General features: G+C 47.0%; 1 protein-coding gene across 1 annotated transcript in view; it reads right to left on the bottom strand.

Annotated features, from left to right (window-relative positions):
- kirrel3b (kirre like nephrin family adhesion molecule 3b) overlaps positions 1 to 14,118 on the bottom strand; it is a 47,908-nt gene extending 33,790 nt beyond the window's left edge. Inside the window, exons 1-2 of the mRNA XM_067246513.1 lie at positions 13,980 to 14,118; positions 8,918 to 9,067 (exon numbers count right to left, since the gene is read on the bottom strand). Of these exons, the coding sequence (XP_067102614.1) occupies positions 8,918 to 9,067; positions 13,980 to 14,118 (289 nt within the window). The remainder of the gene's footprint in view (positions 1 to 8,917; positions 9,068 to 13,979) is intronic.
- Positions 14,119 to 14,953: the final 835 nt, after the last annotated feature.

Here is a 14,953-nt window from a genome sequence, read left to right as displayed (position 1 = left end):
CCCACACAGGAAGTGGAAATGGTCTTTCATCTTTTCCTGCATTTTTCTCATTGCATTACAAGAGGGAAAACTGCAGTCTAAATATAACCGACCCGTCCCCAGTCAACGCTGATGCCTCGACCTCTCTACCAGGGACGGGCAATTAAAAACCTGGGGCTCCAATACGGGTGTCACAGTATGACAAAGTGTGATATGGTACAGCAGGGGAGCTTTGAAAAGTGTTGACAAAAAGAAACACACACACTTGGCTAGTTCACTCCGAGAAGAGCCTCAGACCCAGTTGAGCCTGAGCTGAACTCTGTTATGTGAAATCAGGAGGCTCGTCGACACATCCCGAAACCCAACACACACTTTGCACCCTGTTCTCTTGTGGCATCTCTCAAAATAGCCTTGTAGAGTGATAAAACACGTGTTTATCAAAATCACCCTTTTTTACAGTGGCTTCGTTAAAATGCAAAAGGTGGAGCAGAACAGGTGCAGCCAGGTCAACATTCCAAGGTGAAATCCTGAGGCTTTTTCGCTGATGTCAGCGAGTGAATGCAAGAGATATGGTAAAAAAAATAATATCTCTTGATCATATCACCTTGTGGTGACCATATATGCAAGTGCAAAGTGTACGATTATGTTCACAAGTATTCTGGGAAGCTGAGACGCATGGCCTAACATACAAGTTGGCCCATCAACACCCTCTTTCTTTTAATAACGAATGCAAAAATGAACAGAATGTCAGGAGGAGTGATGGAGCGATGACAGTTGATTCTCGAGACCCAAACATTATTGGCTTGCTGTCAGTGCTCGCTCAGTGCGGCTGAAACATTAATTAATTGTCAGGAATGTGAGCTGTGTGACGCTCCTATAGTCTGATGGGGAAAATTGAATGGAAAAACGATCCAGTTAGGCTGTCTCTCAAAGGGTCTGTGACAGACGACAGTAGAGACATGCATATTCAATATAGGGCAGGAGGCGATTTAGCCAGCCTGGAATATTATGGTATGCCACCACACGTTTCAACGAGAAAAAACTTTGAAACCTTTGTTATTCAGGAAAGCAGTGTAGCATGACTGCATGAAAATACAACTGGGCTCTTAGATGTGGGCTGAAAGGACGGTGATGTCACTGTCGTGATGTCACTGTTCGATGTCACTAACAAATTGTCCCCATGATTCACTACTGGAGCTTTTAAAAAACAACTCGCTCTCCACTCTCGAATCACCCACAAGTTTCTTTGTCTCAGACGGGGCCTGCGTATGTGCCACGCTTTAAACATCCGTACTCAGAGCTTTCTGGCAGCGCGTCGCTGAATGTTGTTTTGATTTCAGCTCGCGTACTGTGGAAGACGGCTGCTCGTGCATCAAGTGTAGATGGCGAGGAGACAAAGACGAGAGGGAGAGACGCACTCGGCTGCCTCTGAACGCAGCCCTGCTCTTCATTCCCTTCCGTGTGTGTGATGGCTGCCACAGGGACGACGCGGGGGTAGCATGGATGTAATCTCGCGGCTAAGTGAATGGCAGAGGTAGCCTGCTCTTAATCCGACCTCCTCTGGATTGCATTTGGAGTCTCAGGGATTGCGGGGTAAATCTTGAACAGTCATCCCTTATCCGAAAACAAAAGAGAAAAAGAACCACGATGCGTAAGCGTGTGAGCGTATCCTCAAAACTGTGACCCCATTCAGATCCATTCGCTCAGCAGTCCCATCAGTAACACTGTGGAACAATAGTTGTAGTTGGTAATTTGCCTGGATAGTGGCAGAAAGAACAGTATAATCGGAAGAAAGTCATTTTAGCGCCCTCCCCTCCCCACCCTCTTTTCCCCAGCCCTCGCCTGGTGAAGCCGTCTCTATACGAAACTCGGTCCCTGTGGCAGGGCCGCCTGACAGCTACACAAAAGCAAGGCCTCGAAACTCCGCCAGCCATCATCATTACAGGCCTGTTTGCAAACTCGGCAGGCCCTAATGGTTCCAAATTAGCGCTTTACTGCGGCCACGCAAGGGATTGATCCCGAGTTGTCCGGTGAATGTCTCCAATTGATCGCTCCTCTTTAATTACAGAGCTGGCAGGTCCTCCTCCTCCTGCTCCACTTGGTAAGGGGATCAAGTGATACTTTTTTTCCCCGTACACACACGCATACTAATTTGAACACTCACAAACAGGTTCACGCAGGGTACCACAGTCTCACAGTGTCACACTTTGCATGGTGTGGTTCTCACGCTGAAGCAGACGCGCACACACACACACACACAATCCTCACATCTAAATCCACAGAACCATCAAACCACCAGGAGACCAAACAGCTCCCAAGAGAGGTAGTACATTCATGCCTCCAAGTTTCCGTCATTACTTTTCCTCACCTTGATGGAGTAGCTGAGGTCACACTGTTCTATTGGCCCCTTCTCATTCAAGCCATCTCAGGAATGGCAGTTCATTTCACATAACGAAGCCATGAGCACCGATTTGGGCGAGTGTCGAAGAGGGGAGGAATCCTGTGTCCCTCTGTCACAACTTACATTAGCTCTCCCTTCCACCTCCACTAAGAGATGCCACAGTTCATTATAAGGAACCGTGTGGTTAAATGGAATTACCAACACCCGCATTCCAACAGCAGATAAGACCTGCATGTTTCGTGCGTCCACTCCCAGACATAGTTTACCATTAAAAAACAGGATAAACTCTAGGGAGAGAGAAAGGGCCAGGTCAGTGGGATTGGTTTTCAGTGAGATCATTTACTTTTAGTGCATAATCAAAGTTATCTATAAATGACACTGAGCCATATGGATTTGTAATTAACCCAGAGGTACTGGGCAGTAAGTCTGTCAACCACAGGAGGTGCCGGCATAAACCTAGGGTGTGAACCTGTCCCCCAAGACATTTCAATATCCCCAGCACCACTGAGACGCCATTGCTTGATGCTGGCGTCGTCATTGGGAGGGGGAAGTCTCCTTCAATCTATCAGTAGTGAATTTGGCGCTGGACCTGTGAGTTATTAACAGACTCATTTGGGCTGATGAGTATTCTCCAAACAGCCCCTAATCCTACATCGCCAAAAACAGCCTTTGTATAGAGAGTTTTGGTGTGTGTGTGTGTGTGTGTGTGTCTGCGTGGGTGGGTGAGGCGGGTGAAGGAGGTGTATCGATGGGAGATGGAGGAAAAGCAATTTGGAGGTAAGTGAACGAGAGGTGTCCCTCAGAGGAGGAGGAGGAGGGGGGTTGCTGATATGTCTGGCACAGCTACGAAGGCCCTGGAAAGGCCGTCTGTTTCAGAGGAACGCTCGCTGCCTGCCGCCCCGGAAGGCGACGGCTGCGCCGCGTCTTCCAGGGCTGGTGATGGATAGATCCGGAAACACCCGCAAAAGAAATCCACAACGGCGAGAGAGAGAGATGTTTCAAACGTACGTGCAAGACAACCGACACACGCGGGTCACTGGCCCAAAACCACAGGCCCCCTTCAAGCACTGTCACCAGACACCTGTTTGGAGGCTAGAAGATTCTGGAGCTGACACACACACACACACACACAGCTCCTTGCATGCTAGCAACACATATGTGCACACAAACAGACACACAGCTTAATTTGAACAGATTCGTGCCTGTCTGATATCTCGCCCCGTCTCAGAAGAAAAGCGGGACGAAGCGGGACAGGCACGAGGGAGAGGCAACAGGGAGGGGGAAAGAGGCAGGCGAGATCCGGTTGAGGAGTCGTATCAGGGAGATGGCAGTACGCTGCCCACCCACAGAGGGGTAAGGGATAGGGAGGTGTGTGGAGAGATGGGGAGGGAGGCGGGGGGGGGGGTGAGGAAGAGGAGTGGGGAGATGCCAGAGCTGTCAGAGCCATGCGAGGCTGCTTCCGTCATAGCGCAGCCATGTGCAGCGCCAGAAGCTGCTCTCCACAGATTGGGAGGGCACTGACATTCCCTCTCACCACCCGGCGACTGGAGACTGTGTGTCTGTCTGTGTGTGTGTGTGTGTGTGTGTGTGTGTGTGTGTGTGTGTGTGTGTGTGTGTGTGTGTGTGTGTGTGTGTGTCTGTCTGTCTGTGTGTGTGTGTGTGTGTGTGTGTGCGTGTGTTTGTGTGTGTGTGTAAGGGTGGATGACCCTGGTCGAGGGTTCCCATCGATTTGTGCAAAATCCAAAAAGAGGGCCTTTAAAATATAGGTTTATGTACTATATATATATAAACAGTAGGTACAGTACACACTCCAAATGTGTTCCTCTTTTGACCACGAAAAAAGGCTGGTTCCTGTGCCAATCAGTCTCTTGTTCCAGATTAGTTTTTTTCTGTCAATCACCCATTTTCCTGCAACAACTTGCCACCAAACTAATTTGCACGCTAATGTCAACAAAACACAAGAAAAGACAGATAGATCATAACAGTCTTTCAAAACACAGCTGTGAGTAAGTGAAAGTCCCATCCCCTCCTGTTAAAACACTCAAACAAACAAAACACTCATCTAACCTGCAATCTGCTAGTTGTTAGCATACAGCTGTTCCTCGATCCACAGTCTATATCACAAACGATCTCTATCCGCCTCCAATATCGACAAAATAGACTAGTAATGAACTCCCTAGCAGTGTTGAGAGAGGGTAATGCATGTGTGAGTGACATATTTCTAACTGCATTACATGAGATAAGAACAGCTCGTCCTTCGCTACTTCAGTCGAGATGGTTGGCTACACCCAAATTGACTTTAGTAAGAGACAAATTGGCTGCATACACGGAAGGCACAAAAGCGATTTTTGGTCTCTGAACTGCTAAATGAGGTGTTTCCAAAAAATCCCATTTGAGTATTTTTCCAGTTTGGGGCATGCACAGTGTAGGAGCCCCATTCAGATGGCGGGAAAAGTATGAGAGGAAGAGAGAAAAAGAGAAATGGTGGAGAATGATGTGTGAATGAAAAAGTACCCCTATTAATTAGTGAGAACAATGATGTGAAAGTCAATGGAAGTCAATGACTAAATGAATGTGATGCAGCTTGCGTGCCACACATACACATACACACACACACACTTCCATAGACAGACATGAACAGAGATGGAGCGGAGAAGTGGTGCTGCAATCTTATTTACTTTTTTCTGTCAATTCAATTCCTTGGAAACTCCTTCCTCCACTGTACCCATTGTCCTCAAACAGAACAAAACCAAATAGTCACTGCACGTCTCGTTTGTTTCCATGCATCTGACTTCACTGTCAAAACAAAGAGCAAAAGAATACAAATGATTTGACAGTCTAATTGTGTGGGCATCCCGCCAGAAGACCATGGTTTGTACTGAGAATCATACAAGCAATGTTCAATCTCACATAAAATAAAATATAACAATAGAGGTACTTCGACACAAAGAAAGGCAGATCCCTTTTGTTCTCCAGTGTGTGCTTAAGTCCCCTACTCCTTACCTCGACTGAATGAGTACATTCTTTTGTTGGTGCCCAAAATACTAAGGGTCACTCTGAAATAGGCAATCAATCATCCCCCATGCAGGAGACAAAGTGAGATTTAGGACCAAAGATGAGCATCACACTATATAAAGGGGGGACTGCGGGACACAAACATATCAGAGACCTGTTAGATATAAAACTTGGTTTCCTGCATCCTGTAGAGTGCCGAAAGGAACCTGTTGACCCCTCACACTGAGCAAGACTAGACTGGAGAAGAATAATAACTTGTAAGTTTTCTTCAAACTTCTTTTAATTAAAAAAAAGAAAAAAAGGAAAAAAAAGTGAGGAGTCCTTGCTTGTCTTTGGCTGCTCCAAGGACACCAGGATGTGTTTATCCAATAAGATAGGCTTGTTTTGTCTTGTCTGTCAGTGCAATCATAATTATAATCAAGTAATCTGAGAGCCTATGGACTACTGCTAAGCTGACAAACACGATTTAGAGGACTGTCAGATATGCTGTGATGTGGGTTGAAGTCAGCCTTTTCATCCTATTACAAGGCTGTTTCAATAACTGTGCAAAAGTAATTAATAATTAGCTCTCGAAGCTAATGAAAAACATCTAAAAAATTCTACCGGGGACTGAATCCAGAGTTCAGAATCTTCCATAATGTAAATATTTTCTAATGAGTGTTTAAAAAAAACGTCAATTAGCAGGAAGTGCTTATGAATTTGTTAGGCCTTGTGGCATTACTTTGCATCTCTTTAATGACGTTTTCATCACACAGTGCACCAGATTTGTCCATTAGAGTGAGGGATACGGCTCCACATTAACGAACGTGAGGTTACTAGGAGCTGGGAAGATCAACAAGAGAGAGGGAGATGAAAAGCTGCTGATAAACGATGAGAAAGGAGAAGGCTGTGAGGGTTCATTTGAAGACATGTGGAGAGGGAATGTCAATTATCACTTCAAATGTCAACAACAGAGTCAACATCAGGCATCGGCTTGAAATCCACACCTCTCCTCTACGCCTGTCTCTCAAATCGTTTTTTAGAAATAACAATTTCATAATTTTTCCATTGACATTGGTTTTTCATCTCCTTTTTTTGGATGTGCAGTAAATGTTAACTGCTTCCAAAATAGATTTATTTGGTCTCACATGCTTTTAAAAGGCCAGATACCTTAATATAGTGGGTTTGTGTCCCTTCAGTCCTTCTGTCCCAAAGCAAGGCAAGCTCATGGACAGCTCATGGCTAGCCTGCCTAGCTGCGGATATATAATTAGTCTCAAGGGGGACCCTGGACCATAACCCCTCACTTCACACCTTCATGCCTAATTCAGCAGTCCTTAGACCCCTTAGCCCCCAAAGGTTAGAATGGATCCCAAGACTGTACTCAGATAAGGTTCAAAGTTCAAGGATCCTTTTCAGTGGGGCCGTTTGCTCCAGAATTTTGGTGTGTGTGTTGTGGCAAGTTGATCCTTGGTTGCTATAAATGTTGCTCCCTGGTGATTTTTCCTCCCTACTGTATTACTTTACTGGCGTCAGCACCGAATTCAATCGAACATTGTACAGTACTGTAGGTCACTTCCAATTCATCAAAGATTTCCGAATAATCATAAAGTGGAAACACAGCTATTGTAGACTTTATTTTCTTGGCTTAAACACTTATAATAATGGCAGTTCCCTATTTTCCCTCAGGGGGAGAATGTTAAACATTTCAAGGACAAACGCAAAGCGATGTTATGAATTTCAGCGCCCCTCTTCCCATCCTTACCTATGGAAACGACAGTATCGAAATCCGGAACCTTTTGGGCCTGTGGATTAAAATCATAGGGAAACCGTTTCCAAGCCTAATGCGGCACGAAGACAGGAGAAAGGCGAGTGGCATCGATTAACCATTCTGTTGTTTGGGGAAAGCGACAGGCGTGCGCCCACGCATTCACATAGATGCACACAGTGTATTCATACCCGTGGCTAGGGGGAGTGTCGGATGTCTTTTTTTAGATTGATTTGTCTGTCAGGTGAGAGAGAGGCAGAGGCAGCACCCTCGCGTGGCTCCTCCTCATCTCTCATGCCCATGGAGACACTCTGTCACCAGTGGTGGGTAATCGACAGCTTTGAGTTTGCCGTGACATGGGGCCTTGCATATATTTCTTCCATATATTTATTCCATTACCTAGCATGCGATTCTGCCTGGGGCTCTCCTTGCCAATGTATTCAGAAGTTGGGGCGGCTAGGCAGGGGATTAAACAAACGTCTTTTGGCGGGAACTCATGAGGGAGGATGATAAGTTGGTTCACCCCTCAAACAGCCATTGAGGAATAGAAACAAATGATCTTGGCGGCTTATTGATGATTACTCATTTCAATGGCGTCTTGAATAGACGGTACCTTTTCCTGCTAAGTAGCTAACTGTGCTTGACACGGAATGAGACTGGGCTTGAAAAGGGAGGGCAGGATAGCAAACTTCTAAACAGTTTCCCGGAGCACACTAAGCTAGGATAAGGAATCCGCCGCTAATTGTGCAACTCAGCCCCCTGAGCTAATCTACCATCGGGACCTCAATTTATCAGCTCCAATTCAGATAGACCTCTGAAATTGAAGTGGGTAGCGGAAATGCATTGTAAATTATTAGTGCCTCTTCCCACGCCTTGATGCCTTGATCACGCATTATGAAAGTAGATCAACTTTGTAAATGGCCCGAGGTACGGTGAGGAAGTGGGGTGCGATGCAGCCGTTCCATAGAAGCCCTCTGACTCTCATTGAAGAACTTATAATTATTCGTTCATATCATTTTGCGGAAGGAAGGCACGGGGGAGGGGGGGGGGGGGTGACAGCTCAGGAAGTGACACTGGGCCGCCATTTGTCTTGTGTGTCGTCGTCCTCCCCCCCCTCCCAGCCTCCCCTTCCTCCGGCCACCTCCTCCCCCTGCAGATCGTTAGTTTCACTTTTCATTAGCGACAGATCAATAAGGCGGATCAGCCGCTCGTGGCGAGGATACTCCGAAAGGAGAACTGTGCGCCCTCCCTGCCCGCCCCCGCCCTGCCATCCCACCTCCTTCACCACCACCCCCCCCCCCCCCCATTTCCATCTCTCCCTTGTTCTCTGCCTAAGTCATGGAATCGGGCTCACTGCCTCCCCCCCTCCCGTGCCTCCCCCCCAGTACCAGAGGGGTAGAGGAGGCAGAGGGCACTGAGGACTGGAAGGAGAGGAGGGAGAGGGAAAGGGAGATGGTGTGCTAATGTCGCCCAATGAGGCAGAACTGGCAAAGCTGAATGATAACCCAATAAAGTTTAATTAAGAACCAGTAACCTCTCAAGCTTAATAATAACGATGGCGGCTGGATGTGGAGCAGGAAATTAAAGTGGGGACATTAGAGGACTGGCGGGGGGCGGGGGGAATGTTTTGCGATGCCTCACTGTGATAGGGATGCTGATGTTGATATTGTAGTGGCTAAGTGTAACAAAGTGTGTTTGTGTGAGTGTGTGTGCGTGCGTGTGTGGAATTGTGGACGTGCGCGCGCATGCGTGCGCGTCAGAAGTATCCAGACTCACCCAGCACGGTGAGGCGGGCAGGACGTGACCTCATTGCAGCCTGGATAGCCTGGCACTCGAAGACGGCATCGTCCATCAGCTCCACGCGTTGAATACGGAGATGGTGTTCCCCAGAGCTGTGATCTCCTATCACTGTGTACCGAGGATAGCCTGCAACGTAACCAGAATCCTGTCAGGATCTAGATAACGGTGTCGAGGTCCCTAAACACTGTCAATACAGCAAACCACAAATGGTGCTTTAAACCACCGGAAACCCCCCTGTTTAAATTCAAGGTCACATATGACAGGCACTTTACAGGCACAATTAGGTCTGTACACTGGCAGTGTATGAAACAAGACTGGTTTACTTGACTCTTTAATAGCTTCTGTACAACCTTTGAGCTGATGGATGAAGTGTCACCCCAGTCAAAACAAAGGAATCTATTAATTGTATATAGTAAATGTTGCCATGGTATGCAGAAAAGGTGGTCCTATGTCGGTATTTCAAAGGCCTCAAATTTCAGACAATACAGAGATGAGGGATTGAAGAGCTTTCTGTGGTGAGGAGAGCAGATCGAGTTTAAAGTTTTATTTAACTGTTTTTTTTTTTAACCTTTTTTTATTGCAGCAAAGAACAGAATCAGCTGGAGAGTGAGATGTGCTTCGGTGGCACAGTGGCGAGAGATTTATGGTTTAATAAAGCTGGAAAAAGAGAGGTATGTCCTAGAGACCTGACCGTTTTACAGCGCAGCTGAAAGGCTGATGCTTTGCAAATACTTCCCTTTAACGGTTATCGGAATATGCATCGAAGGTGTGCCGAGGAGCGCACACGTCCATAGGGGAAAGTAAACAGGGGAAAGGGACATCTACTGGATGATTGGGAAATTTTATGGAACGTTTCCTCAGTTCTCAATGCAAGGGTTTCAATTCTCGGAAGACTCCACCGCTCTAATTATCTGAGAAATGTTAAATATCGGAGGCATGCAGATTGAAATGAGAAGCTCTCTGCGTGAAATACTGTAAAAACGCTCCAGTGTTTCTCTGCAAGATTGCTTTCTCCTCCCAATGTTCAACTGTAATTGATCACTGATGAGAGATACTGATAGACTGCAAATGGAGGGCTACAGAGCAGAACTGGAACTAGTGGATTTAAACCACTCTATCCTATGATGTGCTTTGCCCGACATAACTTCTCTGACGAGATACTCCTACACTTCCTCCCTCGCCACCCAAATGTCGGGCAACGAGAAAATAAGGAACGCTGCTGGAACACGGCCAACAAACGTCCGGTGAAGGTATCGACTTGGCCTCATTCACCGATGAGTCATGTTCACATCAACGATTGAGGCAAAGTTTTTACTTTGACGGATTTCAATGGGAGACTGTTTTCTCACCTCGAAAGAATGGTAATTGAGGCTCTAACTCTAAAAGCATTTTAAGTCCTTGACTCTGTCTAAAGTAGACCAGTGTGCTCCCACAGTTCATCTCTGGGCTGTGACTCCATTAGATCCCATTATTACTAAATAGACCTAAAAGAGGCCCTCATTTCCTCCAAGTAGTATAAAATGCTGCCGTGTAACCCACTCCAGAAAATCAACCCCACAGCGTACCTTTCATCTTGTTAATGTTAACACAGTATATCATTAACATGGTCTGAGGCCAAACAAGATACACGAGGGCAAAAAAAAAAAAAAAAAGGACGAAAACAAATAATGGCTGTACACTGTAGCGAATATGGAGTACAGCACATGAAGACAGTCTTGTGTTCATATCAATGTGTTCTTTTTGCAGACCTGTGACTGTGAGAACTCTCCGCTTGGCTAATGGCTCGGCCATGAAGGTTGGTTGTTTTGTTAATAGAGGCTTGATCAACCTAACAGCTCTTCTTAATAACATTAATGACCATTCGCTGAGTAGGTGCTTACTGCTGTTTACTCCTCAGCCAAGCAGTCTGTGGCCTTGATGACGGATTTATTTGCAAGCCATTCAGCATGTTGACTGATAGACCCTTGAGTTGACCCCTTTGTGTCCTTATCAGAGAGCATTTAGATAGATATTTTCAACTAAACAGTTGTGGTGGATGAAGTTGAGATATGAAGCTCTATATAAAGTGATCATTTTAGTTCTTTTTTAATGCCTACAATACGTCACATCAGATATTTAACTGGAAACATATTATTGCGGAATTAATTACATTTTCTGTTGTTTGTATCAAATAACACAAACTAACACACCCACACACACACACACACACACACAGTGTGTGTATATATATGTAAGAATGCTGCCACCTTTAAATATGCGACAAGTGTTAGATATATGCACTCCCACATTGATCTCAATGACTCTCAAAGACAGTTTGTGTTTCTCAAAGCCGTCAATAAAACAGCCCCATTAGGGGTAATGCATCCATCAGGACAGGAATGGATTTGTCTTTCTGGTTGGATCAATGGCTTGGGATGGGGGCCTGTGTATGGAGGCAGTAGATAGTGATTTATGGAATTGAGGAGGAGCATGTGTCTCAAAGTGACACTTCCAGGGATGGAAACAGGTTATCTGCTGTTAGCAATGGATGCCCGATGTTTAATTTGCTGTCTGAAGACAAGACGTGTGTGTGGGTGTGTGGGGGGGGGCACCATTTTGTCATGTTTCTTTGAACGACACAGTGATTCACTCTGCATGCACAGACGAACACAATACCTTTTCCAGCTTCGCTTTCAAATCATCCCATTTATGTGGTGCGTTTTACGTAAAAAGGCATTGCCCACCAGTGGGCAATGCCTGTCTCAGTGGTCGGAGAATTATTCACAGACTTCATGCATATTCATTCCACTCTCCATCGTGTTTGGAGTTGCTTTGGGCCTCTGCATCTCCCTTTAATTAGAACAGGAGAGAGAGAAAAAAAGCTTCACAAAGAGGACTTGCAGGAATTCACGGACCGATAGGAATCGTTCTCTTTTGTGCTCTGATTTATCCCAGTGAATGGTGAAAGATTTCGCTCGTTTTAATCACTGTTCCTCTGAATTGAAACAGGCCAAGGCTTCGGCATCCATTGCCTCCACAGCGTCTCGCTATGAATAGCCGAGTAGACCTGTATTGAAATGTTCTCGCCGCAATATTAGGCGGCACGCACTTTTATGTTTACAGCTGCTTTCCTTGTGTGTGCGCAGTCGAGGACGAGCCATCATTCTTTATAGCCGACTATTCCTCCCCGGCGTAGGCAGCAGCAATAAAAGGAGCAGCTGTGGAACACTGTTTTGAGCAGGGGAGGGGAGAGGGAAAAAAAAAGAAAAAAGTGTCATTCATCTCGATATGATGCACGAGAGACCTGTTTTCGTCCGGACAATGGGGTATCGTCTCGATTCCACCTCGTAGAGGGACGGAGGGCGGGTTTTAGTCACTGGGGAGTGGCAGCCGTTCGAACCCGCTTTACAATATGTAAATGAGGCCCGGGGGTCTGCGGGCGATCTGTGTGGAGGTTTAGGTGTGGGGGAACGGTGGTGGAGACAGGCACAGCGGCTCCTCAGTCGTGACCGTTAAAGGATGGTGATGTACCGTGAAGAGGGGGAGAGCTCTCTCTCCTCTCTCGCTCTCTTTACTCATGCTCTCTACTGCATAACCCCCCCCACCCTCTCTCTCTTTCTCTATTTCTCTCTCTCGCTCCCAGTTCTATCATTCCATCCTCTCTCTGTTCTCCACTCCTTGTTATCGCAAGTCTCTAGCCCCCCCCCCCCCCCCCCCCCCTCCCCCCGCCCCCTCCCCCCTTCTACCTCTAAACCTCTTCGTTTTTTTCTCAAGACCACTCTAAGACCATTGGACTATTGTTTACTGCCATAGCCTAGCTCCCGGGGGCCTGATAAGGCGCGAGCCCTGGAATGGAATGGAATGGATTTATAGGTACGGGGTTAGCCACTGAGGTTTAATAAAGTACCACTATCGGTGACAAGGCAGGCACACTGGAGCAGACACCGAAGGTCAGAGGGTAGGGGACCCCCCCACCACCACCCACCCCCTCCCTCCCTCCTTCCCCCAATCTCTGGTGGAATACATTTTTAATCGACCCTGCCTGAAGAGTCTCAGGTTTTAAAGAGGTCCTGGTTGGGTTTTTCGGTCATGCCTTGAATGACAAGTACTGGAGGAGTCTACAACTCCCTCAGTGATGGTGAAGGACAGGCAGAAGAGGAGCCAGGTTAAGGCTACTATACAGAGGGGTCTCTGCTCAACCCTTCCATCAGCCTTTGTAAACGCAATGGCGTCCCCTTCTCGTATAGATAATCCAGAGTAAATTACATTTCAATAAATGATGCCCCGATAGTCGAAGATATATGGATTTACTTGCGTGAGAGGTCAGCACTTGGAAGGTTGTAAATATTTATTTGAAAGGAGTGATGCGTTCCCCGGATTAGCATAGTGCCTCATGAATAAACTTCAAGTGCCAAATTCAAGTAGGGGAGACTGCAGGCTACTAAAATGACAGAGCAACACTAAGTGTTAATCCAAATAAAACAATTAGGGTAATTACACAACCAGTACCATATAATTAGCGAGGGGAGTTACACTTCAAAAGCTATTTAGTAGCTAAAAGTACTTGAAACGTGACCGTTGGCAGTATTGATTTCACATTTACTTCACATTTTGCTGATTCTTTAGGCCAGCAGGAAGTGTTATTAAATTAGCTTTTGCTTTCCTCTTAGACATAGAGATGCCAAGGCCACATCTCTTTGTGAATAGGATTATCTGTCCATCATTCAGTAGAGTACTTTGACCTGAACCTGATACAGGCAGAAACAGTGGATAGAATGTGCGCTCCACAAGACGGCACTAGGCACAGTATCGCCATGGTGTGAGTTGCCATGTTTCACTTTTTGGCTTGATTGACATATCTGGGAAGTAAAGAGGGTGGTAGGAAAATGTGGTCTTTTAAGAGACGGAAAGCAGTGGCAAGAGATATTTTGCGAGTGACACATATACGACAGCGTGTGAGTAATATTACTGCCTGCTAACAGGGGAGATGGAAGAAGAAACAGACGCGCTGACATGGTAGAGAGAGGAGTGACACTGAAAGAAATGTGATTCCCCTCACCTGATAGGTCTCTGCCGACACCCAGCGCCAGTCCATCTTTGATCCACAGGACAACGCCGTGGTAACCTGGGATGGAGCAGGGCAAGGTGACAGGCTGGCCGGCCACCACCACCAAGTCCTGGGGCTGCTGGGAAAACATGGCGTCGACTCCTGGAGGAGGAGAGAAGGAGGGGGGAAATTTTTTTATGAAAACAGTATTTTCCCATTTACCACTTCAAAGGATACCGTGTTCGAGTCAGTCGGCAATCATCCTCGTCATCACCACCACCACCACCAACACCACGACAGAACGAGTCTCATGCATGAGGAAGGGTTCGGCTAAAAGCTCGCAGTAGCGCCACACAGGGCAGCCGTCGAATATCACCTCGTAAATTGGTTCCATAGATGAACCGGTGGTATGGCCGTGTCTGCCAACTCCCTGTCTCCAACACACATTAAGTCAAGTTCACACGGATGTCCTCCAAACCAGAGGGAACTCAGGTGGAACGCGTGGTGTGACGGACTCCATTAAGAGTGTGGAGGAAGTGGGGGGGGGGGGGGGGGAGTGGAGGGGGGTTGGGCGGGGCAGAGGGGATGTGGAGGTAGAATGCCACTTAGGGAGATGTGATGCTGACATGCAGGATGTTGGCCTTGGGGGCCTTTGTAGGCATGTCTCAGCGCTAGCCTGCAGACTCACACACACACACACACACACGCAAACCCTCCTATCACACTCCAGCTAGAAATGTGTCTATGGTGGTGGTAATGGGGGGGGGGGGGGGGGGGCGGGGGGAAGGGGGTCGGGGACTGTCATGTGGGCCTGGGCTGGCGTCTGCAGGCCCTGGTTGCTGCCACGCTCTGAGGCAGACGTTCTCTGAGATGTCAGCTCTTCCAGCTCTGCGTGTTTACCAGGAGCTAACACTCCCTTAGAAGCTCGCCTTCATGTGAAAAACAGCCCATTCATCAAGATAGCAGGATGTGTGTGTGAGAGCGAG

This window comes from Osmerus mordax, chromosome 11, assembly GCF_038355195.1.
Source record: "Osmerus mordax isolate fOsmMor3 chromosome 11, fOsmMor3.pri, whole genome shotgun sequence".
Taxonomy (NCBI): Eukaryota; Metazoa; Chordata; class Actinopteri; order Osmeriformes; family Osmeridae; genus Osmerus; species Osmerus mordax.
The sequence above is the reverse complement of the archived record's forward strand: the minus strand, read 5'-3'. Positions and strand labels throughout refer to the sequence as shown.